Genomic DNA, 21,339 nt, shown 5'->3' with positions numbered 1-21,339 from the left:
AGAATTTTAATCATGTAAAGAAGTCTCCATAATCAATATCATAGTGGTCAGCAAACTTTCTCTGTAAAGGGTCAGGTAGAAAATATTTTCAGCTTTGTGAACCATATGCCATCTTGGCTGCAACTTTTCAACTCTTGCAAGACAGTGGCAACCATAGACAACATATAAATTAATCAACATGGCTATGTCCCAATAAAATGTTATTTACAAAAACATATGACTGGCCAGATTTGGCCCATAGGCTGCAGTTTGTTGAATCCTATATTACTCGATAACCTCATTGTTCAACAACGTAAAAATTACAAATCCCTCAAACCAGCAGATCCTTATTAGGGATTTGTTTTTTTCTTCATTTTTTATAAATGCTTAAGAATTAAACTGAATTGGTACATTCAAAATACTTGGTACACTTTGTTCTTCTTAAGGGCATTTGTTTTGATCCTAAGTATATAAAGAATATGTACAGTAATGGAATTTAAATTTGTATTAATAAACAATAATTATATACTATATTATTTATACACTATATATCAATTTATCAATATATACCTTTAAAAACTAAATACAGTATATTTGTATACAATTTATTTATTTATATATACTGATTACATACATATTGACATCTTATATATCACACACTGTATTCATATCCTATATTCACATGAAGGCTTTATATCAAATACCCTTATATAATTTATTTCACATTGTCACCGAAAATGAGTAATGTCTGGAAACCTTGATTTTGTCGGTATTAAGATGTCCATTTTTCTCTGCAACCTCTAATTTCAAATTAAGAAAGGAGATAGTAGAGAATGGCTGAGATTGAGAAGAGGAGAGTTGTGAGATAATTGTCTTAGAGGGTGGGAGAGCAAAATCATAACAGAAATACAGTATGATTGCTGCACAGCAGAGGGGCCCACTTAACTATATGGTCATAAATGTAAAACTTATACCATTAGCAAGTCAGTGCAGGCACGGGATAGGCATAGAGTAGTATGGAGGTTTTGCTGAGTGAGAATGATGGAGAGAGGGCCAGGGAGTTGAAGAGAACAGGAAGGAAATTATTAAATAATTGCAGTGATGCCCATATCATCTAACCTGGGTGAAATGGGGACCTAGGATATGAGAGGAGGAGTGGCTGTGAGAATGTGTAGAATTAATAGGTTGGAGATCCCAGAGAGGAGGGTGAAGTATTGTTGAAGCAGAAGAAGTGGCAGAACAAGGCTGTACAGATAGGATGTTACAAGCAAGAAGTGGACTGCTTGACATGAAGACATTTCCGGGTGGTACAGTTATTGGGAATGACAATGTCCAGCGTATGACTATGGTCTGGATGTGGTCGATGGAAAAGAACACTAGAACTAAGGAGATCAAGGCCTCTCAAGCGTTTTGAAGGATTATCCATGTGGCTATTGAGACATGCAAGAAGGATGACAGAAGAGTGGTGGAAACAAAGTCAGTGTTTCCTGATCATCAATGAGGCAGCACTTAATGAAATGCGATGCCTGGGAGGCAACAGCAGATGAATTCGGGAAACAGGCGGTATCACTTACTCAAAGCTGGGATTTTTAGGAAGGTGGTATAAGTAGCTTTAAACAAGGATGACACTTCCAGGCTTGTATGTTGTGGGGTGTGAAAGAAAAATCACCCCCATTTGAGGAGTGTCCTTCAAGATATAGCCAAGTTTCAATTAGAGCTAAAACACTCAGGAAAGAAACAAAGAAACAAAACAAAACACTCAGAAAAGAAATTAAGGAGATAGGAGAATTTGCTAACGATGCCTAGGGAGTTCCAGAGGGTAGAATGAAAGAGCTTGGAACAGATGTGAATTTGAATCGGATTAGGGAATGTACACATACAAATATGGCAAAGACTCAAGTTGTTGAGAGATGCCCTGGATGCTTGGGATTATGATGGTTGAATAGGCTTCATTGTCTGTTAAGAAAAGCCAATAATCAAATCTAATTATGACTTTCTTCTCTGTACAATTGTTTTCTTAGGAAATTTGTTATTCCTAAGAAAAAGAAGAGTTGTGTTGGGAAATGAGAGGGGTAAAAGTCACAAATACATGCTGCTCTGTGGATTTCCTTTAAATCCTGTTGAAAGTGGCATGTTTAGAATCTACCTGTTATCTGAGCTATGAGTCAAATTGCTCAGTGTTTAGAATTTGAGAGCTCAGGAAATGTTGTCTTGCCTCATTTATTAGACACTGGTGACTGTTAACACATTTAAGTTAAGCACATTAATAAGGTAGGCCTGAAAATAGTTCATCTTAACATTTCTAAGTCTATGCAGTTAATTGTCTAAACTAGTATTTCTTAAATTTTACCACCTTAAGAGCACCAATGGTTAGTGTATACCTAAGCACATTCACACAAGCCAGATGAATTACTAATTGTCATTCCAACCCATTCATTCTCTCCCAGTGAAGCACTGCAGAAAGCAAATGTATGGGAATTGTATCGATATATTAACCCTGATTCAAACAGAGCAAAGACTTATTAATAGTAAACTTTAACACTTTCATGAAATTTGTAGTAATATCTTTGTAATACTTGTGACACATTTCACATCTGAGCTCAGCAATCTGAGATTCACTGTCTAGGCTCAGTAGAAAAAACATGTCAACTATAACACAGCACTATACTGTTCAAAATAAATCAACCACTGTCTAAGAAAGAGGATCAGCGTATTTCCTTTTCTGTAATCATTTATTTGTAGTTTTTTTCATCTCTTATCTTCAGTGACTGATATGTTTGACAACAGATACACAAAATCTGACACTGTCAGAGCAGACCCTCAATTTTGCTATTTGCTAGGTTTAAAAATGTGACAGATTCTGAAACATGAGATGTGTTCCCTGAAATTGACTGTTTGCTTAAGCGCTCTCCTTCCCCACCGTTTCCTTGTTCCCCCTTTCCTTCTCGGGAATAACTGCATCGCAACATGAGGGCCACCTTCTTGTGGCCCAAGTTCTGAAAAATGTGGGCCGTGTAGGCATGAGGCTTACTAAGTCACCTCTGACCTTCTGTGAGCTCTAACTTATTTGACATTTGTGATGTTAAACAGGTAAACATTCCCACCATAGAACCCTTGTTTCCCCCACCAAGCCTGCTCCATCTTCCATCTTCTTCATTTTAACAAATGGCAGCCCCAGGTAGAGGGATGCTTAGGTAAACTATTGAAGAGTCAGTCTTGATTCTGTCTTCTGTATAGCCTTCATGCAACTCATCAGCAAGTCCTCTAGGCTTCTACCTTCAACATGTATACTGTGTTTTACTCATTCTCCCTATTTCTACTGCTACTCCCTAGTCCACGTCACCATCTTCTTCCTCCTGTATTATTGAACCAGCCTCTAAACTACTCTCTCTCTTGCAACTTTTTTACAACCTTCCCTGCTGCCCGATTCTATTGTCTAAACAACAACCAAGAGTGAGCTTTTAAAAATATAAATCACATTTACATCAGTCTCTCCCTGTATGACCAGGCCACCAAAAATGGCTATTCTCTTGCTCTCTGTACATCTCCTGCTCGACCAGTCCCTGCTTCACCTACACCGTACTCATATGACCGACCTTCCCTCTTAATCATGGAGCCTAACCAGTAAATGCTTATGTACTTGACCATGGCTCCAAGTAGTGATTGCTCTAATCGTCAGATCAGAAGAGCTCCACTATGATAGTTTATCAAAGGGGAAGACATATGCCCAGTGAAGGTCATTAGCCCGAGGGGCTAAGAGGGACATGCCCCTCTGCTGGTTCACCTGGTAACTGATGAGCTAACCTGAGGTCAGTTCCCCCTATAACTGGTAGCTCCCTCTCCTGCCCCAGAGGGAAGGCTGCTGCCATGTCCTGCCTGCAGTCTGCTGTCCACGATGGGGTGTCAATCCAAGACCTTCTTTCTTCATACGTGTAAGATCCCCCACCTATTAAACCACTGATGTCTCTGTCACTGACTGCAGGGCTCTTTCTTCAGTATTAATGCTGGGCAAGTACAAGGCTTGCAGGGCTGCGTGGTGCAACCCAACACTCCCTCTGTTGCTTCCCATCAAATTTAGAACAAGTCCTTATGTCAGCCTATGAGGCCCTCCATGATCTGACTCCTGGTTACCTTTCTGACCGAACCCACCATTGCCTTTGTGCTTATTCCTCTCTATTTATATGATTTTTTAAATGCTTACTTGAATACACCAGTCTCATTTCGTCCTTTAAATTATTGCTCCTTCAGTCTGAAGTGCTTTTTCACTAGCGACATATTTTGGGAATATGTTCAAATGCCACCTCCTATCAGAGATAGACATTCCCTGATGATCTTATCAAAAGTAACTACCCATTAGATCCTATCTCCTTGTCCCTCTTTATTTTTCTTTATAGCATGTATATATGCATTGTATTGTATATTTTGCCATTTATATAATAATGTCTACTTATTCAACTGGAAATTTCCTAAGGGCAGGAATTTTATCTTGTTAACCATGTATGATTTCTCAGTGCCTGATGTAAGGGAACAAAACTTGCCACCCCCAAATATGTCTCTTTGTCTTGAGGATTATTTGGGGCTGATTGTCTTTAAGAAACAAAAGGCTCAGGAAGAGCTTTTACTTCCTCCACTTTACTGCCTAAAAGAATTTAGATAAAGGGCCTGTTCCAGGAAGAGGCACTATCACCATAAATAACTAAAGTATAATATGAGCTAGGTGTGGTAGACTGGGGGAAACTTAGCTCTGCCTCTTTGATCAAAGTCCTCTCTGGGTCCTATTGACTTTGCATGGCCCAGCAAATATTTATTTACTAGCAAACTTTTGTTCACCAAACATTTGCTCTTTTTCATCTTCCTGTAGTTGCCTTTCTTTCTTTTGAAGTCCCAAACCCCTACCCTCTTCTCCTTCTCTCAGATGGCATAATAAGCTTCAATTGTCTAACTTGTCCTTGGGCCCCATATCTTTATGGAATCCCTGAATGCGTGTAATTAAAATTTGATTTTCTCCTATTAATCTGTCTAATGTTTCTTTAATTCTTGGACCAGCCAGAAGAACCTAGAAAGGTAGAGGAAATTATATTTTCCTCCCCCATCCTGATGTACAATAGATGCTCAATAAATATGTACTGGATAAGTGAATTATTGAAATATCAGTGTTTGATTGTAAATTACCCCTAGTTCACTATTTTTTTCTTTCTCTAAGTTTAGACAGTCTCAATTATTTTAAGTCAGCAGAACCCAATTTAAAAATTAAATCTGAAATGGGATAGGGCGGAGTCAAGATGGCAGTGTGGGAAGACAGAGTTCACGTCTTCCCACAACTAGGGCGCCTGCTGGACGCTGGTGGGGCACCCTGACGCCCAAGGAGACAGGAAGAACCCCCAAGCGAACCAGTAGGATGTGGGGGAACTGAGGGGGGAGGAGAAGTGGAGGCCAGACAGGACCAGCGCCCTGAGGGGTGGCTTAGAGGGGGGAGGGGTTCCCACGCCTGGAGGGGCCTTCTGGGGCTCAGATCAGGGGGAGCTGGCCCAGCGTTTCCCCTGCCCAGTCGGCTGGGGAAGTCTGCCTGGCTCTGGGACCGGGTCCTATGCCCTCAGAGGTCCCCTCCAGACCCAGTTGGGCCTAGGGATGTAGGAGGGAGGCCAGGAGAGAACAGAAGAAGCAGGCAGCAGGGGCCCTCTAGGACCAGAGGAGCGGGAAAGGAGTGGAGGGTGTTTGCCCTGCCCACTCGGGCACGGGGAGCCTGCTGAGCTCCCAGGCCAGTCCCCCATCCTCCAAAGCCCCCTCCAGGCTGAGTGGGTCCTGGGGACATAGGAGGGAGGCCAGAGAGATCAGGAGAGGCAGGTGGGACAGGACCTCTGGGACCAGAGAAGCAGGAGAGGAGCAGAAGGCATCTGCCCCACCTACTCGAACCCAGGAAGCCTGCTGGGCTCCCAGGTGGGGTCCCCCACCCTCTGAGACTACAGGTGGGAGGCACGCCTGGGCCCCTTCTGTTCCGTTGGGCCTAAGTCACACCCCCCACATCCCCCAGGGCCTTTTCCAGCATAGGCCCCACCCACTGCCCAAACCTTGTCCCTACTTAGGCCCTGCCCTCCACAGCCAAGGCCTTTTCACCTTTTTTTTTTTTTTCTCCTCCTCTTTCTTACTATTGTGGTTCCATTTTACCTTCCGATTGTTGTTTCATCTATATTTTTATTTTTATATTTTTTCTAACATATCCATTAGTTTCCTAGTCTAATTTTGTTTTTTACTTTCTTATTGTTCTCCTTTTTTTTTTTTTTTTTGCTGCGCCATGCAGCTTGTGTGATCTTGGTTCACAAGCCAGGGATTGGACCGAAGCTCCTGTGGTGGGAGCTCCAAGTGCAAACCACTGGACTAACAGAGAACCTCAGACCCCAGGGAATATTCATCTGAGTGAGGTCTCCCAGAAGTCCTCATCTCAGCATCAAGACCCAGCCCTACCCAACAGCCTACAAACTCCAGTGTTGGAAGCCTCAGGCCAAACAACCAGTAAGACAGGAACACAATCCCACTCATGAAAAAAAGGAAAAAAAAAAATGAGATGGCAAAAAAAACAGTCACACATGAAGGAGCAAGGTAAAAACCTACAAGACCAAATAAATAAAGAGGAAATAGGCAATCTACATGAAAAAGAATTCAGAGTAATGATAGTAAAGATGATCCAGAATCTCAGAAATAGAATGGAGGCATGGATTGAGAAAATACACGAAATGTTTAACAAAGATCTAGAAGAACTAAAGAAAAAACAAACAGAGATGAACAACACAAAAACTGAAATGAAAAATACACGAAAAGGAGTCAAAAACAGAATAACTGAGGCAGAAGAAAGAATAAGTAAGCTGGAAGACAAAATGGTGGATATAACTGCCGAGGAGCAGAATAAGGAAAAAAGAATGAAAAGAATTGAAGGCAATCTCAGAGATCTCTGGGACAACATGAAACACACCAACATCAAATTATAGGGGTCCTAGAAGAAGAAGAGAAAAAGAAAGAGCCTGAGAAAATATTTGAAGAGATTATAGTGGAAAACTTCCCTAACATGGGAAAGAAAATAGTCACCCAAGTCCAGGAAGCACAGAGAGTCCCATACAGGATAAACCCTAGGAGAAACACACCAAGACACATATTAATCAAACTAACAAAAATTAAATGTAAAGAAAAAATATTAAAAGCAGCAAGGGAAAACCAAAAAATAACATACAAAGGAATCCCCATAAGGTTATCAGCTGAATTTTCAGCAGAAACTCTGCAGGCCAGAAGGGAGTGACAGGATATACTTAAAGTGATGAAAGGGAAAAACCTACAACCAAGATTACTCTACCCAGCAAGGATCTCATTCAGATTCGACGGAGAAATCAAAAGCTTTCCAGACAAGCAAAAGCTAAGAGAATTCAGCACCACCAAACCAGCTTTACAACTAATGCTAAAGGAACTTCTCTAGATGGGAAACACAAGAGAAGAAAAAGACCCACAAAAACAAACCCAAAACAATTAAGAAAATGGTAATAGGAACATACATATCGATAACAAACTTGAATGTAAATGGATTAAATGCCCCAACCAAAAGACACAGACTGGCTGAATGGATACAAAACAAGAGCCATATATATGCTTTCTACGAGAGACCCACTTCAGACCTAGGGACACACACAGACTGAAAGTGAAGGGATGGAAAAAGATATTCCATGCAAATGGAAATCAAAAGAAAGCTAGAGTAACAATACTTGTATCAGATAAAATAGACTTTAAAATAAAGACGGTTACGAGAGATAAGGAAGCACACTACATATTGATCAAGGGATCCATCCAAGAAGAAGATATAACAATTATAAATGCTTATGCACCCAACATAGGAGCACCTCAATACATAAGGCAAATGCTAACAACCATGAAGGGGGAAATCAACAGTAACACAATAATAGTAGGGGACTTTAACACCCCACTTACACCAATGGACAGATCATCCAAACAGAAAACAAATAAGGCAACACAAGCTTTAAATGACACAATAGACCAGATAGATTTAATTGATATTTATAGAACATTCCCCCCAAAAGTGGAAGAATACACTTTCTTCTCAAGTGCACATGGAACATTCTCCAGGATGGATCACATCTTGGGTCACAAATCAAGCCTCGGAAAATTTAAGAACATTGAAATCGTATCAAGTATCTTTTCTGACCACATCGCTATGAGATTGGAAATCAATTACAGGAAAAACATTGTAAAAACCACAAATACGTGGAGGCTAAACAGTGCGCTACTAAATAACCAAGAGATTGCTGAAGAAATCAAAGAAGAAATTAAAATATACCTATAAACAAATGACAATGAAAACACAACCACCCAAAACCTATGGGAAGTGGCAAAAGCAGTCCTAAGAGGGAAGTTTATAGCAATTCAGTCTCACCTCAAGAAACAAGAAAAATCTCAAATAAACAATCTAACCCTATACCTAAGGCAACTAGAGAAAGAAGAGCAAAGAAAACCCAAAGTCAGAAGAAGGAAAGAAATCATAAAGATCAGAGCAGAAATAAGTGAAATAGAAATGAAGAAAACAATAGCAAAGATCAATAAAGCTAAAAGCTGGTTCTTTGGGAAGATAAACAAAACAGATAAACCCTTAGCCAGACTCATCAAGAAAAAAAGGGAGAGGATGCAAATCCATAAAATTAGAATGGACAACCATGAAGAAATGGACAAATTCTTGGAAAGGTACAATTTTCCAAGACTGAAGCAGGAAGAATTAGAAAATATAAACAGACCTATCACAAGTAATGAAATTGAAACTGTGGTTAAAAATCTTCCAACAAACAGAAGTCCAGGACCAGACGGCTTCACAGGCAAATTCTATGAAATGTTTAGAGAAGAGCTAACACTGATCCTTTCAAACTCTTCCAAAAACAATGCAGAGGGAGGAACACTCCCAAATTCATCCTATGAAGCCACCATCACCTTGATACCAAAAGCAGAAAATGATATCCCCCCAAAAAGAAAATTATAGAGCAATATCACTGATGAACATAGATGCAAAAATCCTGAACAAAATACTAACAAACAGAATCCAACAACATATTAAAAGGATCATACACCATGATCAAGTGGTATTTATCCCAGGGGTGCAAGGATTCTTCAGTACATATAAATCAATCAATGTGATACCCCATATTAACAAATTGAAGAATAAAAGCCATATGATCATCTTGATAGATGCAGAACAAGCTTTTGACAAAATTCAACACCCATTTATGATAAAAACTCTCCAGAAAGTGGGCATAGAGGGAACCTACCTCAACATAATGAAGGCCATATATGGCAAACCCACAGCAAACATCATACGCAATCGTGAAAAACTGAAAGCATTTCCACAAAGATCAGGAACAAGACAAGGATGTCCACTCTCGCCACTCTTATTCAACATAGTCTTGGAAGTCCTAGCCATGGCAATCAGAGAAGAAAAAGAAATAAAAGGAATCCAAACTGGAAAAGAAGAAGCAAAACTGTCACTGTTTGCAGATGATATGACACTATGCATAGAAAATCCTAAAGATGCCACCAGAAAACTACTAGAACTAATCAATGAATTTGGTAAGGTTGCAGGATACAAAATTAAACCACAGAAATCTCTAGCATTCCTATACACTAACAACGAAAGATCAGAAAGAGAAATTAAGGAAACAGTCCCGTTTACCATTGTAAGAAAAAGAATAACATACCTAGGAATAAACCTACCTAGGGAGGCAAAAGACTTGTACTCAGAAAACTGTAAGACACTGATGAAAGGAATGAAAGATGACATAAACAGATGGAGAAATATACCATGTTCTTGGACTGGAAGAATCAATATTGTGAAAATGACTATACTACCCAAAGCAATCTACAGATTCATTGCAATCCCTATCAAACTACCAATGGCATTTTTCACAGAATTAGAACAAAAAATCTTACAATTCGTATGGAAACACAAAAGACCCCGAATAGCCAAAGCAATCTTGAGAAAGAAAAAACGGAGCTGGAGGAATCAGGCTCCCCGACTTCAAACTATACTACAAAGCTACAGTAATCAAGACAATATAATACTGGCACAAAAACAGAAACATAGATCAATGGTACAGGATAGAAATCCCAGAGATAAACCCACACACATATAGTCACCTAATTTATGACAAAGGAGGCAAGAACATACAATGGAGAAAAGACAGCCTCTTCAATAAGTGGTGCTGGGAAAACTGGATAGCTACATGTAAAAGAATGAAATTACAACACTACCTAACACCATACACAAAAATAAACTCAAAATGGATTAAAGACCTCAATGTAACACCGGACACTAGAAAACTCTTAGAGGAAAGCATAAGAAAAACACTCTTTGACATAAATCACAGCAAGATCTTTTTTGATCCACCTCCTAGAGTAATGGAAATAAAAACAAAAATAAACAAATGGGACCTAATGAAAGTTCAAAGCTTTTGCACAGCAAAGGAAACCATAAATAAGATGAAAAGCCAACCCTCAGAATGGGAGAAAATATTTGCAAATGAAACAACGGACAAAGGATTAATCTCCAAAATATACAAACACCTCATGGAGCTCAATATCAAGAAAACAAACAACCCAATCAAAAATTGGGCAGAAGACCTGAATAGACATTTCACCAAAGAAGACATACAGATGGTCAAGAGGCACATGAAAAGATGCTCAACATCACTAATTAGAGAAATGCAAATCAAAACTACAGTGAGGTATCACCTCACACCAGTCAGAATGGCCATTATAAAAAAATCTAGAAACAATAAATGCTGGAGAGGATGTGGTGAAAAAGGCACCCTCCTGCACTGTTGGTGGGAATGTAAATTGATACAGCCACTATGGAGAACAGTATGGAGGTTCCTTAAAAATCTAAAATAGAACTACCATATGACCCAGCAATCCCACTACCGGGCATATACCCTGAGAAAACCATAATTCAAAAAGAGACATGGACCACAATGTTCATTGCAGCACTATTTGTAATAGCCAGGTCATGGAAGCAACCTAAGTGTCCATCGACAGATGAATGGATAAAGCAGATGTGGCGTATATATATATACACTGGAATACTAGCCATAAAAAGAAGCGAAATTGAGTTATTTGTAGTGAGGTGGATGGACCCAGAGTCTGTCATATAGAGTGAAGTAAGTCAGAAAGAGAAAAACAAATACCGTACGCTAACACATGTATATGGAATCTAACAACAACAACAAAAAAAGGTACTGATGAGCCTAGTGGCAGGGCAGGAATAAAGATGTAGGCATAGAGAATGGACTTGAGGACACGGGGTGGGAGGGGTAAGCTGGAGCGAAGTGAGAGTAGCATGGACCTATATACACTACGAAATGTAAAATAGATAGCTAGTGGGAAGCAGCAGCATAGCACAGGGAGATCAGCTCGGTGCTTTGTGACCACCTAGAGGGATGGGATAGGGAGGGTGGAAGGGAGGCTCAAGAGGGAGGGGATATGGGGATATATGTATGCATATGGCTGATTCACTTTGTTGTACAACAAAAACTAACACAGCATTGTGAAGCAATTATACTCCAATAAAGATCTAGTAAAAAAATTAAATCTTATTTGAACTCCAATATAGACAAAAAAAAATGCAAGCAGAACTTTTTAATGGAGTGGGGGATTGGTGGGGTATCCTTCACTCACCCCTTTCTTCAAGAGGTGCAAACTGAAGTATTACATACTTACTGTTAATAGGAACATTTTACCAGTCTAGACTTGAGCTGTTTCCAAATTAATAGAAAAATTAAACTCCAAGTATTACCTGAAGACCAGTGTTAGAAAAATCTTCACAGAGTGGCTGAGGAGAATCTCCTAAACATTAGATCATGAAATTGAGTATTTAAGAGAAGAATATCTAATTCTTGTTAAGAAACCATTTTATCCAGCAAGTGGGTCAAGTTCTAATTTCTGGACTAATCCTATGTGGAACTTGATAACTGTTTGCTTATTTAATAATGATAATAATTATAAACCACACCTTTGCTGCTTAATAAAATAAAGGAAATAGGGATGATTTATTTATTGTATTATTCACATAGGAACATAAATGTCAAAGCTGTGAGTTACTAGCAGTTTTTTTTAAATCATGAAAACCACTATAATTCATGGCAAAAGCTAAAATTTGCAAGTAGGAAGTTCAAATTAAATCCAGTTTGTAATCGACAAGACATATCAACTGCAAAAATAGCTTCTTTTCAGCGGATTTTAGAGGACTCCTGCACAAGTTTAATTTAAAAAAAATTCTTTTTATTCTTTATTAAAGTGTAGTCATTCTTATGACTTTAAAAACAAACTACTTTTTAAAATAAGAGTGAACTTTCAATGATATAGGACTGACACACTTCTAGGTTCTTTACTGCCTCTGTATCTCAGTTGTCTGTGGTCTATTTTAAAATGTAGATGAATAAGCTATCAAGGGAGAAAATGGAGTGCAATGATTTCAGTTTTAATTTCTCACTCAACCACTAACTCACTCTTTAATCTTGGGCAAAAATCTCCCTGGACCTCAGTTTTTTAACCTAGTAAACGAGAATCTTACTGTTTGTCATTTTCATTTTTTGTTAGCATATTGACAGATGAATATCAAGCCTTTTGAGTCAGAAAGTGACTTATTTGGTGAATATAGATGAGAGACCTATGGAAGTGTGTTAAATTCTTCTGTTCAATTAAGCAGATATGTCTTCCTCTGTATTAGTAAAATGAGTCATTTTAAATAGTGAAAATTGACTTATAGGACACTGTAGCAGAAAGTATTTTGCAAGGTGTTCAAGTTTATTGGTATTAATTTCCTGGTTTTTGAGAGTTTTTCCATGGCAATGTAGAAAACTAGTTATTGGTATTAATTGCTTCTGGTATGAGTAATTCTTTTTTTTCCAAAGGAGAGATACATGTTAGACTACACATATATTTATTTAACATGGAGGTGTAAGCAAAATCAGATTTCACATATTGACAAATAAAAACTCTCAGGATAAATGTGTTTGTTATACACTTCAGCAGCTATGCACCTCAAGAGCTTCCATTTAACAAGTATTGCATATTCTCAAACCTTGGGTGAGTGAGGATTTGGCAGAGATACTGGCAAAGATGTCTTTCAAGTTATTACTTTATATTTCTAAGTAACTTAAAAGTAAATCACAGCCCTTGCTTATAGTGACGATTTTAAGTAAACCATATCAGGACCGGATTATAGATTACATACATTTTGTTAGATCGCATGTCTGATTTCACTGTATATTGTATGCTATTCAGATTTGAGGGAATAAAAAAGTCTTAATTAAGGAAGCTATGATTACTGAAACATTTTGCATGTTGAGTAATGTTCTCTTGAATCTTACCTAGAGCATTTTATGTCTTTATTTGAAGAAAGTAATTTTCAATTAGAGAAGGAGAACATTAATGGACTAAAATAATTTCTATCTTGAATTATTATATTTTGTATACAGTTAAGATAATCTGCTGAGAATATTTAGGCGATTTTTTTAATATAAATTTATTTATTTATTTTTGGCTGTGTTGGGTCTTTGTTGCTGCATGCGGGCTTTCTCTAGTTGCAGCGAGGGGGGTCACTCTTCGCTGCGGTGCGCGGGCCTCTCATTGCAGTGGCTTCTCTCGTTGTGGAGCACGGACTCTAGGCACGCGGGCCTCAGCAGCCGTGGCTCATGAGCTCCAGAGTGCATGCTCAGTAGTGGTGGCGTACGGGGCTTAGTTGCTCTGCAGCATGTGAGATCTTCCCAGACCAGGGATCGAACCCGTGTCCCCTGCATTGGCAGGCGGATTCCCATCCAGTGCGTCACCAGGGAAGCCCCAGGAGATTTTTAAAGATAAAGTATTTTGGGAAGTTTCTACTCAGTCACTTTTTTCTTTTTTTGTATGCATACCACTATTTTTCAGCTTCACTTTGTTATAAATGACATATATACTAGGGAAAAAATTAACATTCAGAGAATACATCGTAGCCTTTTTAGTTTTTATTTTTAAGTGATATTATTTTTTAAGTGATTTTCGGCTTTTGGGGGGGTTGTCTTTTTTTAAGGCAGACCTCCATGACAGTTATAATTTTTCCAATGTATCATTGGGAAATTAATACATACCTAATACTAAGGACAGCAAAAGTGATAGCTGACATTCACTGAGGTCTTACTATATATGAGGCATTTATTAAGCATTTTACATCTATTTTCTCACTGAATTCTGATCTCCTTGTGTGGTTAGTATTACCATTATTGTTGCCAAAATTCGGCCTCTGTGTACCGGGGCCGGATTAAATCTCGGAGACAAGAGTTTTGGGTGAAGTAGAGAGAAATAGTTTTATTGCTTTGCCAGGCAAAGTGGGCCACATCGGGCTAATGCCCTCAAGACTGTGTGCCCGCCCTGGAGGAGGTAGTGAGGAGTCTTACAGTGTTCAAAGAGCAGGGCGTGATCGGCTCGTGGACGTTCTTCTGATTGGTCGGTGGGGAGGTAATGGAGAGTCAGCATCAACAATCTTCTGGTTCCAAATGGTTTGGAGGGTCTACGTGCTTGTGGGCAGCATACAGTTAACTTCTTCCACCTGCTGGGGGGTTCAGTATCTGCAAAATAGCTCAAAGGATATGGCTCAGAATATTATCTATAGTCTTTGAGGAAGAACTAAATGTCCTTGACTTTGTTTAATGGCCAAAGTATTATTATTTTGTCTTGCTTGACTGTTTTCCTTCCTTTCTGCATTTTCTCACTTCTCTGATTAAATTTATTCTTTGACTAAAGTTTTTCTACAGACGAAAAGCAGGTGGAGGACATGGGTGGAGGTCTATTCTGGGAAGGCCTTGTAGGGTTCTCCTCGATTACATTATCCTTATTTTACAGAAGGGAAAACTGAGCCTTGAAAAGGTTTAGTGGCTAGAGTCACTGTGGTACTGTGATTTATAATAAGAAATATATATTTGGTCCTTGTTCCTTTCTGACACAAAGCTCCTAAAACCCTTAGGATTCCCTAAGTGTTGAGAGCGATAAAGTGTCTTTTGTTATGTTAATAAGGTGACTTCCAGCTGACACCTAGGGATGGGGGCTGGTTGCCAGACAACCAACCCAGTGATTAGAGGGTTGAACTTTCAGTCCTACCCGTTGACCTTTGAGGGGAAGGGAGGAAGGGGGAGGGGAGAGGACCTGGAGGTTGAATCAATTACCAGTGGTCAGTAATTTAATCAATCATGCCTATGTAATGAAGCCTCCATAAAACCCAACAAGGACATGGTTTGGAGACATCTGGATTGGTGAACATGTGGAGATGGGGGAGAGTGGCTCACGTGCAGAGGGAATGGAAGCTCTGTGTCCTTTCCCCATGCCTTACCCTGTGCATCTCTTCCATGTGGCTGTTCCTGAGTTATATCCTTTTATAATAAACCCATGATCTAGTAAGTAAAATGTTTATCTGAGTACTGTGAGCTGCTCTAGCAAATGAATCAAACTTGAGGAGGGTGTCCTTGGAACCTAGCCAGCTGGTCAGAGGTAGAGGTAACAACCCTCATTTAGGATTGACACCTCTGAAGTGGGGTGGGGGCTGTGCGGGGTGGGGGGGGCAGTCTTGTAAGTCTGAACCCTTAACCTGGAGAATCTGGTGCTATCTCTGGGTATATAGTGTCAGAATTAAGTTGAATTGTAGGGCACTCAGCTGGTGTCCTAGAGCAGGGGTCCCCAACCCCTGGGCCACGGACCATTACTGTTAGGAACTGGGCCGCATAGCAGGACATGAGTGGCGGGCGGGCGAGTGAGCGAAGCTTCATCTGCCGCTCCCCATTGCTAGCATTACCGCCTGAACCATCTCCCCCGCTTCCCCCGGTCCGTGGAAAAATTGTCTTCCACGAAACCAGTCCCTGGTGCCAAAAAGGTTGGGGACCTCCGTACTAGAGAACTCCTACTTGGTGTAGGAACCTTCTCCGCCATCACTGGAATTGGTACCAAAACCTGTTTAGTCACATTCACAGCAAGTGGAAAAGTAAGGATTTGCCCCCAAACAGTGTGCTCTAGAGACTGCAGCTGACCATTACACATAGAAATTGAGGTTTTCCTTTAAACTGGAAAATGGCAGTTTAAATATAAGAAAAGTTTAAGATCACATTCACATTAACAACAGATTTTATAAAAGCAGTAGGAATATCATTAATAAATCTTTGAATCTGTATTTGGTGTCATTTAATAATCTACTTGAATCATTTTATGTATTATCTTAAAATAAACTTGACAAGTGCTCTTAAAGTTCAGTTGAAAGAATAGAAATAGATGAGCAAGAATGGACCACAAACATTTGGAAAGAGAATAGTAATGGGTGGGGCTGAGGAGTGCTTTCCTTTCTAGACGTGGATGAAAAGCTGCTAAGTGGAATTGTTGGCCTGAGATAAGTAACACTTTTTTTTCTTTGTTTCAGTCTTTTGGTTAAGATGGTTACATTTACTTATTTTCTTGACTGAATTCTATTATACTTATCTTTTAATGAGATTTCCTTATTGCTTCCCAAATAAATCTGTATTAGTTTGCTAGGGCTACAGTAACAGTACCACAAACTGGGTGGCTTAAGCAAAAGAAATTTTCTTGTCTCACAGCTCTGGAGGCTAGAAGTTCCAGATCAAGGTGTAGGCAGGTTTGGTTCCTTCTGAGGGTTGTGAGGGCGAATCTGTTTCGTGCCTCTCTCCTAGCCTCTGGTGGTTTGCTGGCAATCCATGGTGTTCGTTGGCTTGTTAGGAACATCACCCTGATCACTGCCTTTGTCCTCACATGACATTCTCCGCATGTGCATGTCTTCCTTCTGCATGGGTCTGTCTCTGTGTACAGACTTCCTCCTTTTTAAGGATATCAGTCATATTGAACTAGGGCTCCCCTAATAGCTTCATCTTGAGTTGATCATCTGCAAAGAACCTATTTCCAAATACGGTCACATTCACAAGTACTAGGGGTTAGGATTTCAACATTTTTTTTTAGGGGACGCAATTCATCCCGTAACACTATCCCATTCTAGTTTTGACGATGCTACATTTCCTATGAAGGATCCCCACTGACATATTCAGCAGGACACACTTTCATCCTTCACGTCCTAAGATAAAAGGTGATTAGTACACTTGGGGAGACTGCCTGATTCAGTGGGAGGGTGGAGGTTCAAGGTGCCTACAGTCTGCCTTGGAGCTGAGAAACAGTTGTAAGCTGATGATTGCTTCTTCACTAATCTCCCTCTGCTTCATCCAACCTCATTATTTTGCCAGTTTTTACCTTCTCATTTGGTAGTTCTGGTATAAGATCATATACTCAGTTTACTTAAGTCCAGAAAAAGCTGGTGCCTATGATGGGAGAACAGAAGTAAGTAATATGTAATCACCCCAGACACCCCTCCCTGCCACATACCATCTTCTCTCAGGAACCTGAAAATCTAGTGATATAGGCAAAGAAACACATGATACAGAATGTGGCAAATACTAAGATAAAAGTTTGTTTAGATAGTTGCGAGAGCAGAGAAAAGAGAGGCACTTCCTTGAAGACAAGAAGAGATGATGATTGAGCTGAGTCTTGAAGAATGAAGGGGAAGTCAAGAATAGGAAGGACGACCTCACACCGTGTGGAGAGAGCTCAGAATCGGGGTGGGAATCCGATTGGGGCCCTTGCCGGGCTGAGGGTTAGAGTGGGGGGTCTCCTACCCAGAGAGTCATTTTCCTCCCTCCGTCCCCAGACGCCATGGAGGTGGCGCTGCTCTTCCTGTGTGGCCTGCTGGCCCCGGCGGTCCTGGCCAATGCAGCTGAGCAGGAGAAAGAAAAGGACCCTTTTCACTATGACTACCAGACCCTGAGGATCGGGGGATTGGTGTTTGCTGTGGTCCTCTTCTCGGTGGGGATCCTGCTTATCCTAAGTCGCAGATGCAAGTGCAGTTTTAACCAGAAGCCGCGGGCTCCAGGGGACGAGGAGGCCCAGGTGGAGAACCTCATCACTGCAAATGCAACGGAGCCCCAGAAAGCAGAGAACTGAAGTGCAGCCCTCAGGCACAAAGAACCTGAAGGCAGCTGCTTGAACCTTTAGATGCAAATGCTGATGCTTAAGAAAACTGGCCACTTCAGCCACAGATCTTTCCCCAGGAGAAGCCAAGAACTTGTGTGTCCCCCGCCCTCTCCCCAACCCCTAGACACCTGTCCTCAACTTAATGATGCAACCTCTGCCTCCCTGCAGCCTGTGGTCTCGTCCACCTCCTGTGACGTGTGTCTGTGTGTGTGTTTGTGTGTCTGATGACTGTGGTCTTCATGGCTGCTTGTTCGTGGATGACACTGTATTTTAGTGAACCTGGCCCCACTTTCCTGGGCAGGAGCTCAGCCATGTGGCTGTCAGCTCGTCTCTGCTCTCCATGGCCCCATCACCTTCCACTCCTGGGAGTCTGCTTTGTCCCTAAGAGACCAGTTCCTTCTCTTGATTTAGGGGTGGATGGAGGGGTTGGGCACAAGCGGGAGTCTCCGATTGGCTTGGGACTTGGGAAGGTTTACATCACCTTCGTTATCCTTCTGCATGGCCCGTCTTCACTCCTTTTATAAGAACCTTGCTTCCATATTTGTCCCTGGACCAGGTCTGTTCCGAGGTCCCTTGGCAGTGAGAGGTTCCCAGCAAGGAGCTGATGAGCCCGCTTTCCCCTCGGGCAGCTACACCCCTTCCCTGGTGCCCATCTGCCCCACCTCACTCCGCCCCTGGGGAACGTGCCCCTTGCATATCTTCTCAGCAATAACCCCGTGGTCTCTGGAACCCTACCCCCTTCTCCAGCCTTCCCTGCTCCCAAGACGCCCATCTCTAGCCCAGCTCATCTGGACTCAGACTCCTGTCCCTGACCTGGGGCTCTGGCAGGTGATGGCTGAAGGGGTGCATTCAGCTGGGGCCAGTGCTCTGGGGAGGGGCAGCTGGGAGAGCAGGGGTCCTTTGCTTCTCTGCCCACATCCCATTGGCCAGGCAGCAGCGGGGGCTCCTGCACCCTCTGCTCGCCTGTCACTGGCCAGAACGGCAAGTGCAGCGTCTGTGCTGCGGGTTAGGGACCCGGCAGGGCTCCGCGCAGCCCTGCTGGGGGGGGGAACAGCACGAGGTCGAAGCTGGTGAAGAGAGTGGAAAATCAGACCCTGCCCCTCCCGCTCATCGTGTTCTCGTGGAAACTAACCAAACCGTGCCGCTGTGACCAGGACTGCTGTTCTCTGTGTCGTGATGTCTCCTCAACAACGATGAAAGGAATAAAAATACCACTTGCTTCCTAAAAAAAAAAAAAAGAATAGGAAGGACATTCAGGTAGACAAAATAATAAAAGCAGACTGAATTATCCTGTTCTCAGCCTTCTTTTCATTCAGTGCACCTTTGCATTGTTTGCTGTGTAGCAAGTTCTAAGTGCTTGACATATATGATTTTATTTCGTTCTCATAGCAACCTGGTGAGACAAATCCTAATAGTTTCCAATGAGGAAACTGAGAGATTAAAAACTTGCCCAGGGTCATTGGAGTTCAATCCCAAATTGGAACCTAAATATTCATACTTGCCTTAAAGGAAAGATGGGTTTTAAAATAAGGTCCCAGAGCGGATTCCCAGGAGCCTGGATTGGACACAGGAGTAGGATAGACCATATCCAAAGATGGCAGAGTTTCAAGCTGAAGGGTAATCTAGATTCTGGAATGAAGCCAACATTGAAATTCAGCTAGGAAGTCCAAGTCGGACTTGCATTGCAGAAGATAGTCAGAAAAGTAGAACCCAATAGGACAGAAACCAGAGTTACCAGAACAGATCATGGGGGCTTGGAGTGGAGTGAAGGAGGTAGGTCCTAGTTGAACTTGGTTTGAGCAGGCATTTCTGATTTTGACTATGGGTAGAAAGGAAAATATTAAGGAGATGAAGTTGACTCATACTTGACTTCTGTGCTATTTATAGCTAAGCAGGATGCACACAAACATATGTGTGTGTATGTGTGTGTGTTTCTATAGTATCTGTACTCAGTGTGTTGTACTATCTATGTGCCAGACTACCTGGGTTAAGTCTTAGCTCTGCCATTTCCTAGATAGGTGACCATGGGCAACTTAGTTATTCTGTCAGTGCTTCTGTTTTCTTGTCTGTAAAATAAGGATAACAATAGCATCTACATGTAAAACACATAGATCAGTGCCTAGTATACAGTAACTTCTCAATTAACAGTAGATGATAAATTCTTCAAGGAGATTGTAATGAGGGAGACAGATCTAAGTAAAGATATTTAGAGTAGAATCTTAATGGTCATTTGTTGAGTGCCCCCTATGTTTAAGGCATGTGCTAGGAACATTTAGGAGTTATCCCGTTTCATCCTTAAGATATCACTAGTTCTTTTTTACAGAAGACAATACTGAGACAAAGAGAACAATATATGAGTATAGATGGTAGAACACTATCCCAGGACACTGTAATGTCTCTATCTGGCGGTAGGTATGGGGGAAGGTCACGGAACACCTCATGGAGGTGTTAATTTTTATCTACTGACTTGAAAATATTGTATATAACTTGTCTGTTTTTGTTCATTCAAAATGATCTCTATGTAGATCAGAACTCTAGTTGCTATTGTTTGAGATGTCTCTACTCTCTTCAGTGGTCCTCTTTCATGATTTGATTTGGTTCTCTAGTTGTACATTGGTATATCGTATCTCTAATACTCAGTTAATTCCTAATTATACTTTTCCCCAAAGTCATCTCCTATCTTAAGCCTAGCTCGCTGAAGTCTACTGTTATTTTTCTTTTTCTCTACTGCATCTGTTCTCCGTGTGTGCTTGGACCACAGAAGGGAAAATAAAAAACAAACCAAAGAAACAAAACACTCACTTGGCTAATTCACAGAGGTTTTATGCAGATTCATTCAAAGCCTCACACAAAGTCCTTTGTGATGTTTCTAAAAGGGTGAATGCGCTTGGTCAGTGTAAAGGAAAACATAACATTTCATGAGGATTATATTTGCAAGCAAGTTGGCAGTCTGGCAGATATGGTGCAGTTACTGAGGGCAACATTTTGGGGTATAAACATCAAATAGATGGTCAGTGTCCTTGTCTTTAATTCATATCACTATTACCTTTGCAGGAACCTTTGCTTTGTAAGACTTGCCAACTGCAACAGCTCTTTTTTTGTCTCATTAACTCCTCTCAATATTCAAACATTACTTTGCTTACTGGCCCATAGCACTTTCACTTCTCTCCTGCTTAAAAAAAAAAAAAAAAGAAAGAAGCTTAAGTAAGTTACTTGGCTGTTTCACTAGAAAGCTTTCAGGGATGCGGGACTCTGAAGGCTTCTGTATAAAATAAT

The 21,339-nt window shown here is 40.9% G+C and overlaps 2 protein-coding genes across 2 annotated transcripts in view; both read left to right on the top strand.

Moving 5' to 3' along the window:
* Positions 1–21,339, top strand: part of TRHDE (thyrotropin releasing hormone degrading enzyme) — a 412,025-nt gene that overhangs the window by 159,365 nt on the left and 231,321 nt on the right. The window lies entirely within an intron of this gene.
* On the top strand, positions 17,744–18,595 carry LOC103006083 (FXYD domain-containing ion transport regulator 6-like). Its single transcript, XM_057557483.1, has one exon. It carries the CDS (start codon positions 17,746–17,748, stop codon positions 18,031–18,033), a length of 288 nt encoding a protein of 95 aa, XP_057413466.1. The 5' UTR covers positions 17,744–17,745; the 3' UTR covers positions 18,034–18,595.

The sequence above is a fragment of the Balaenoptera acutorostrata genome, chromosome 11 (assembly GCF_949987535.1).
Source record: "Balaenoptera acutorostrata chromosome 11, mBalAcu1.1, whole genome shotgun sequence".
Lineage (NCBI taxonomy): Eukaryota > Metazoa > Chordata > Mammalia > Artiodactyla > Balaenopteridae > Balaenoptera > Balaenoptera acutorostrata.
Note: the sequence above shows the minus strand (reverse complement) of the source record. Positions and strands in the feature narration are given on the sequence as shown.

Coding starts and splice junctions, on each gene's coding strand:
- LOC103006083 (XM_057557483.1), top strand. CDS start 17,746: ATGGAGGTGGCGCTGCTCTTCCTGTGTGGCCTGCTGGCCCCGGCGGTC.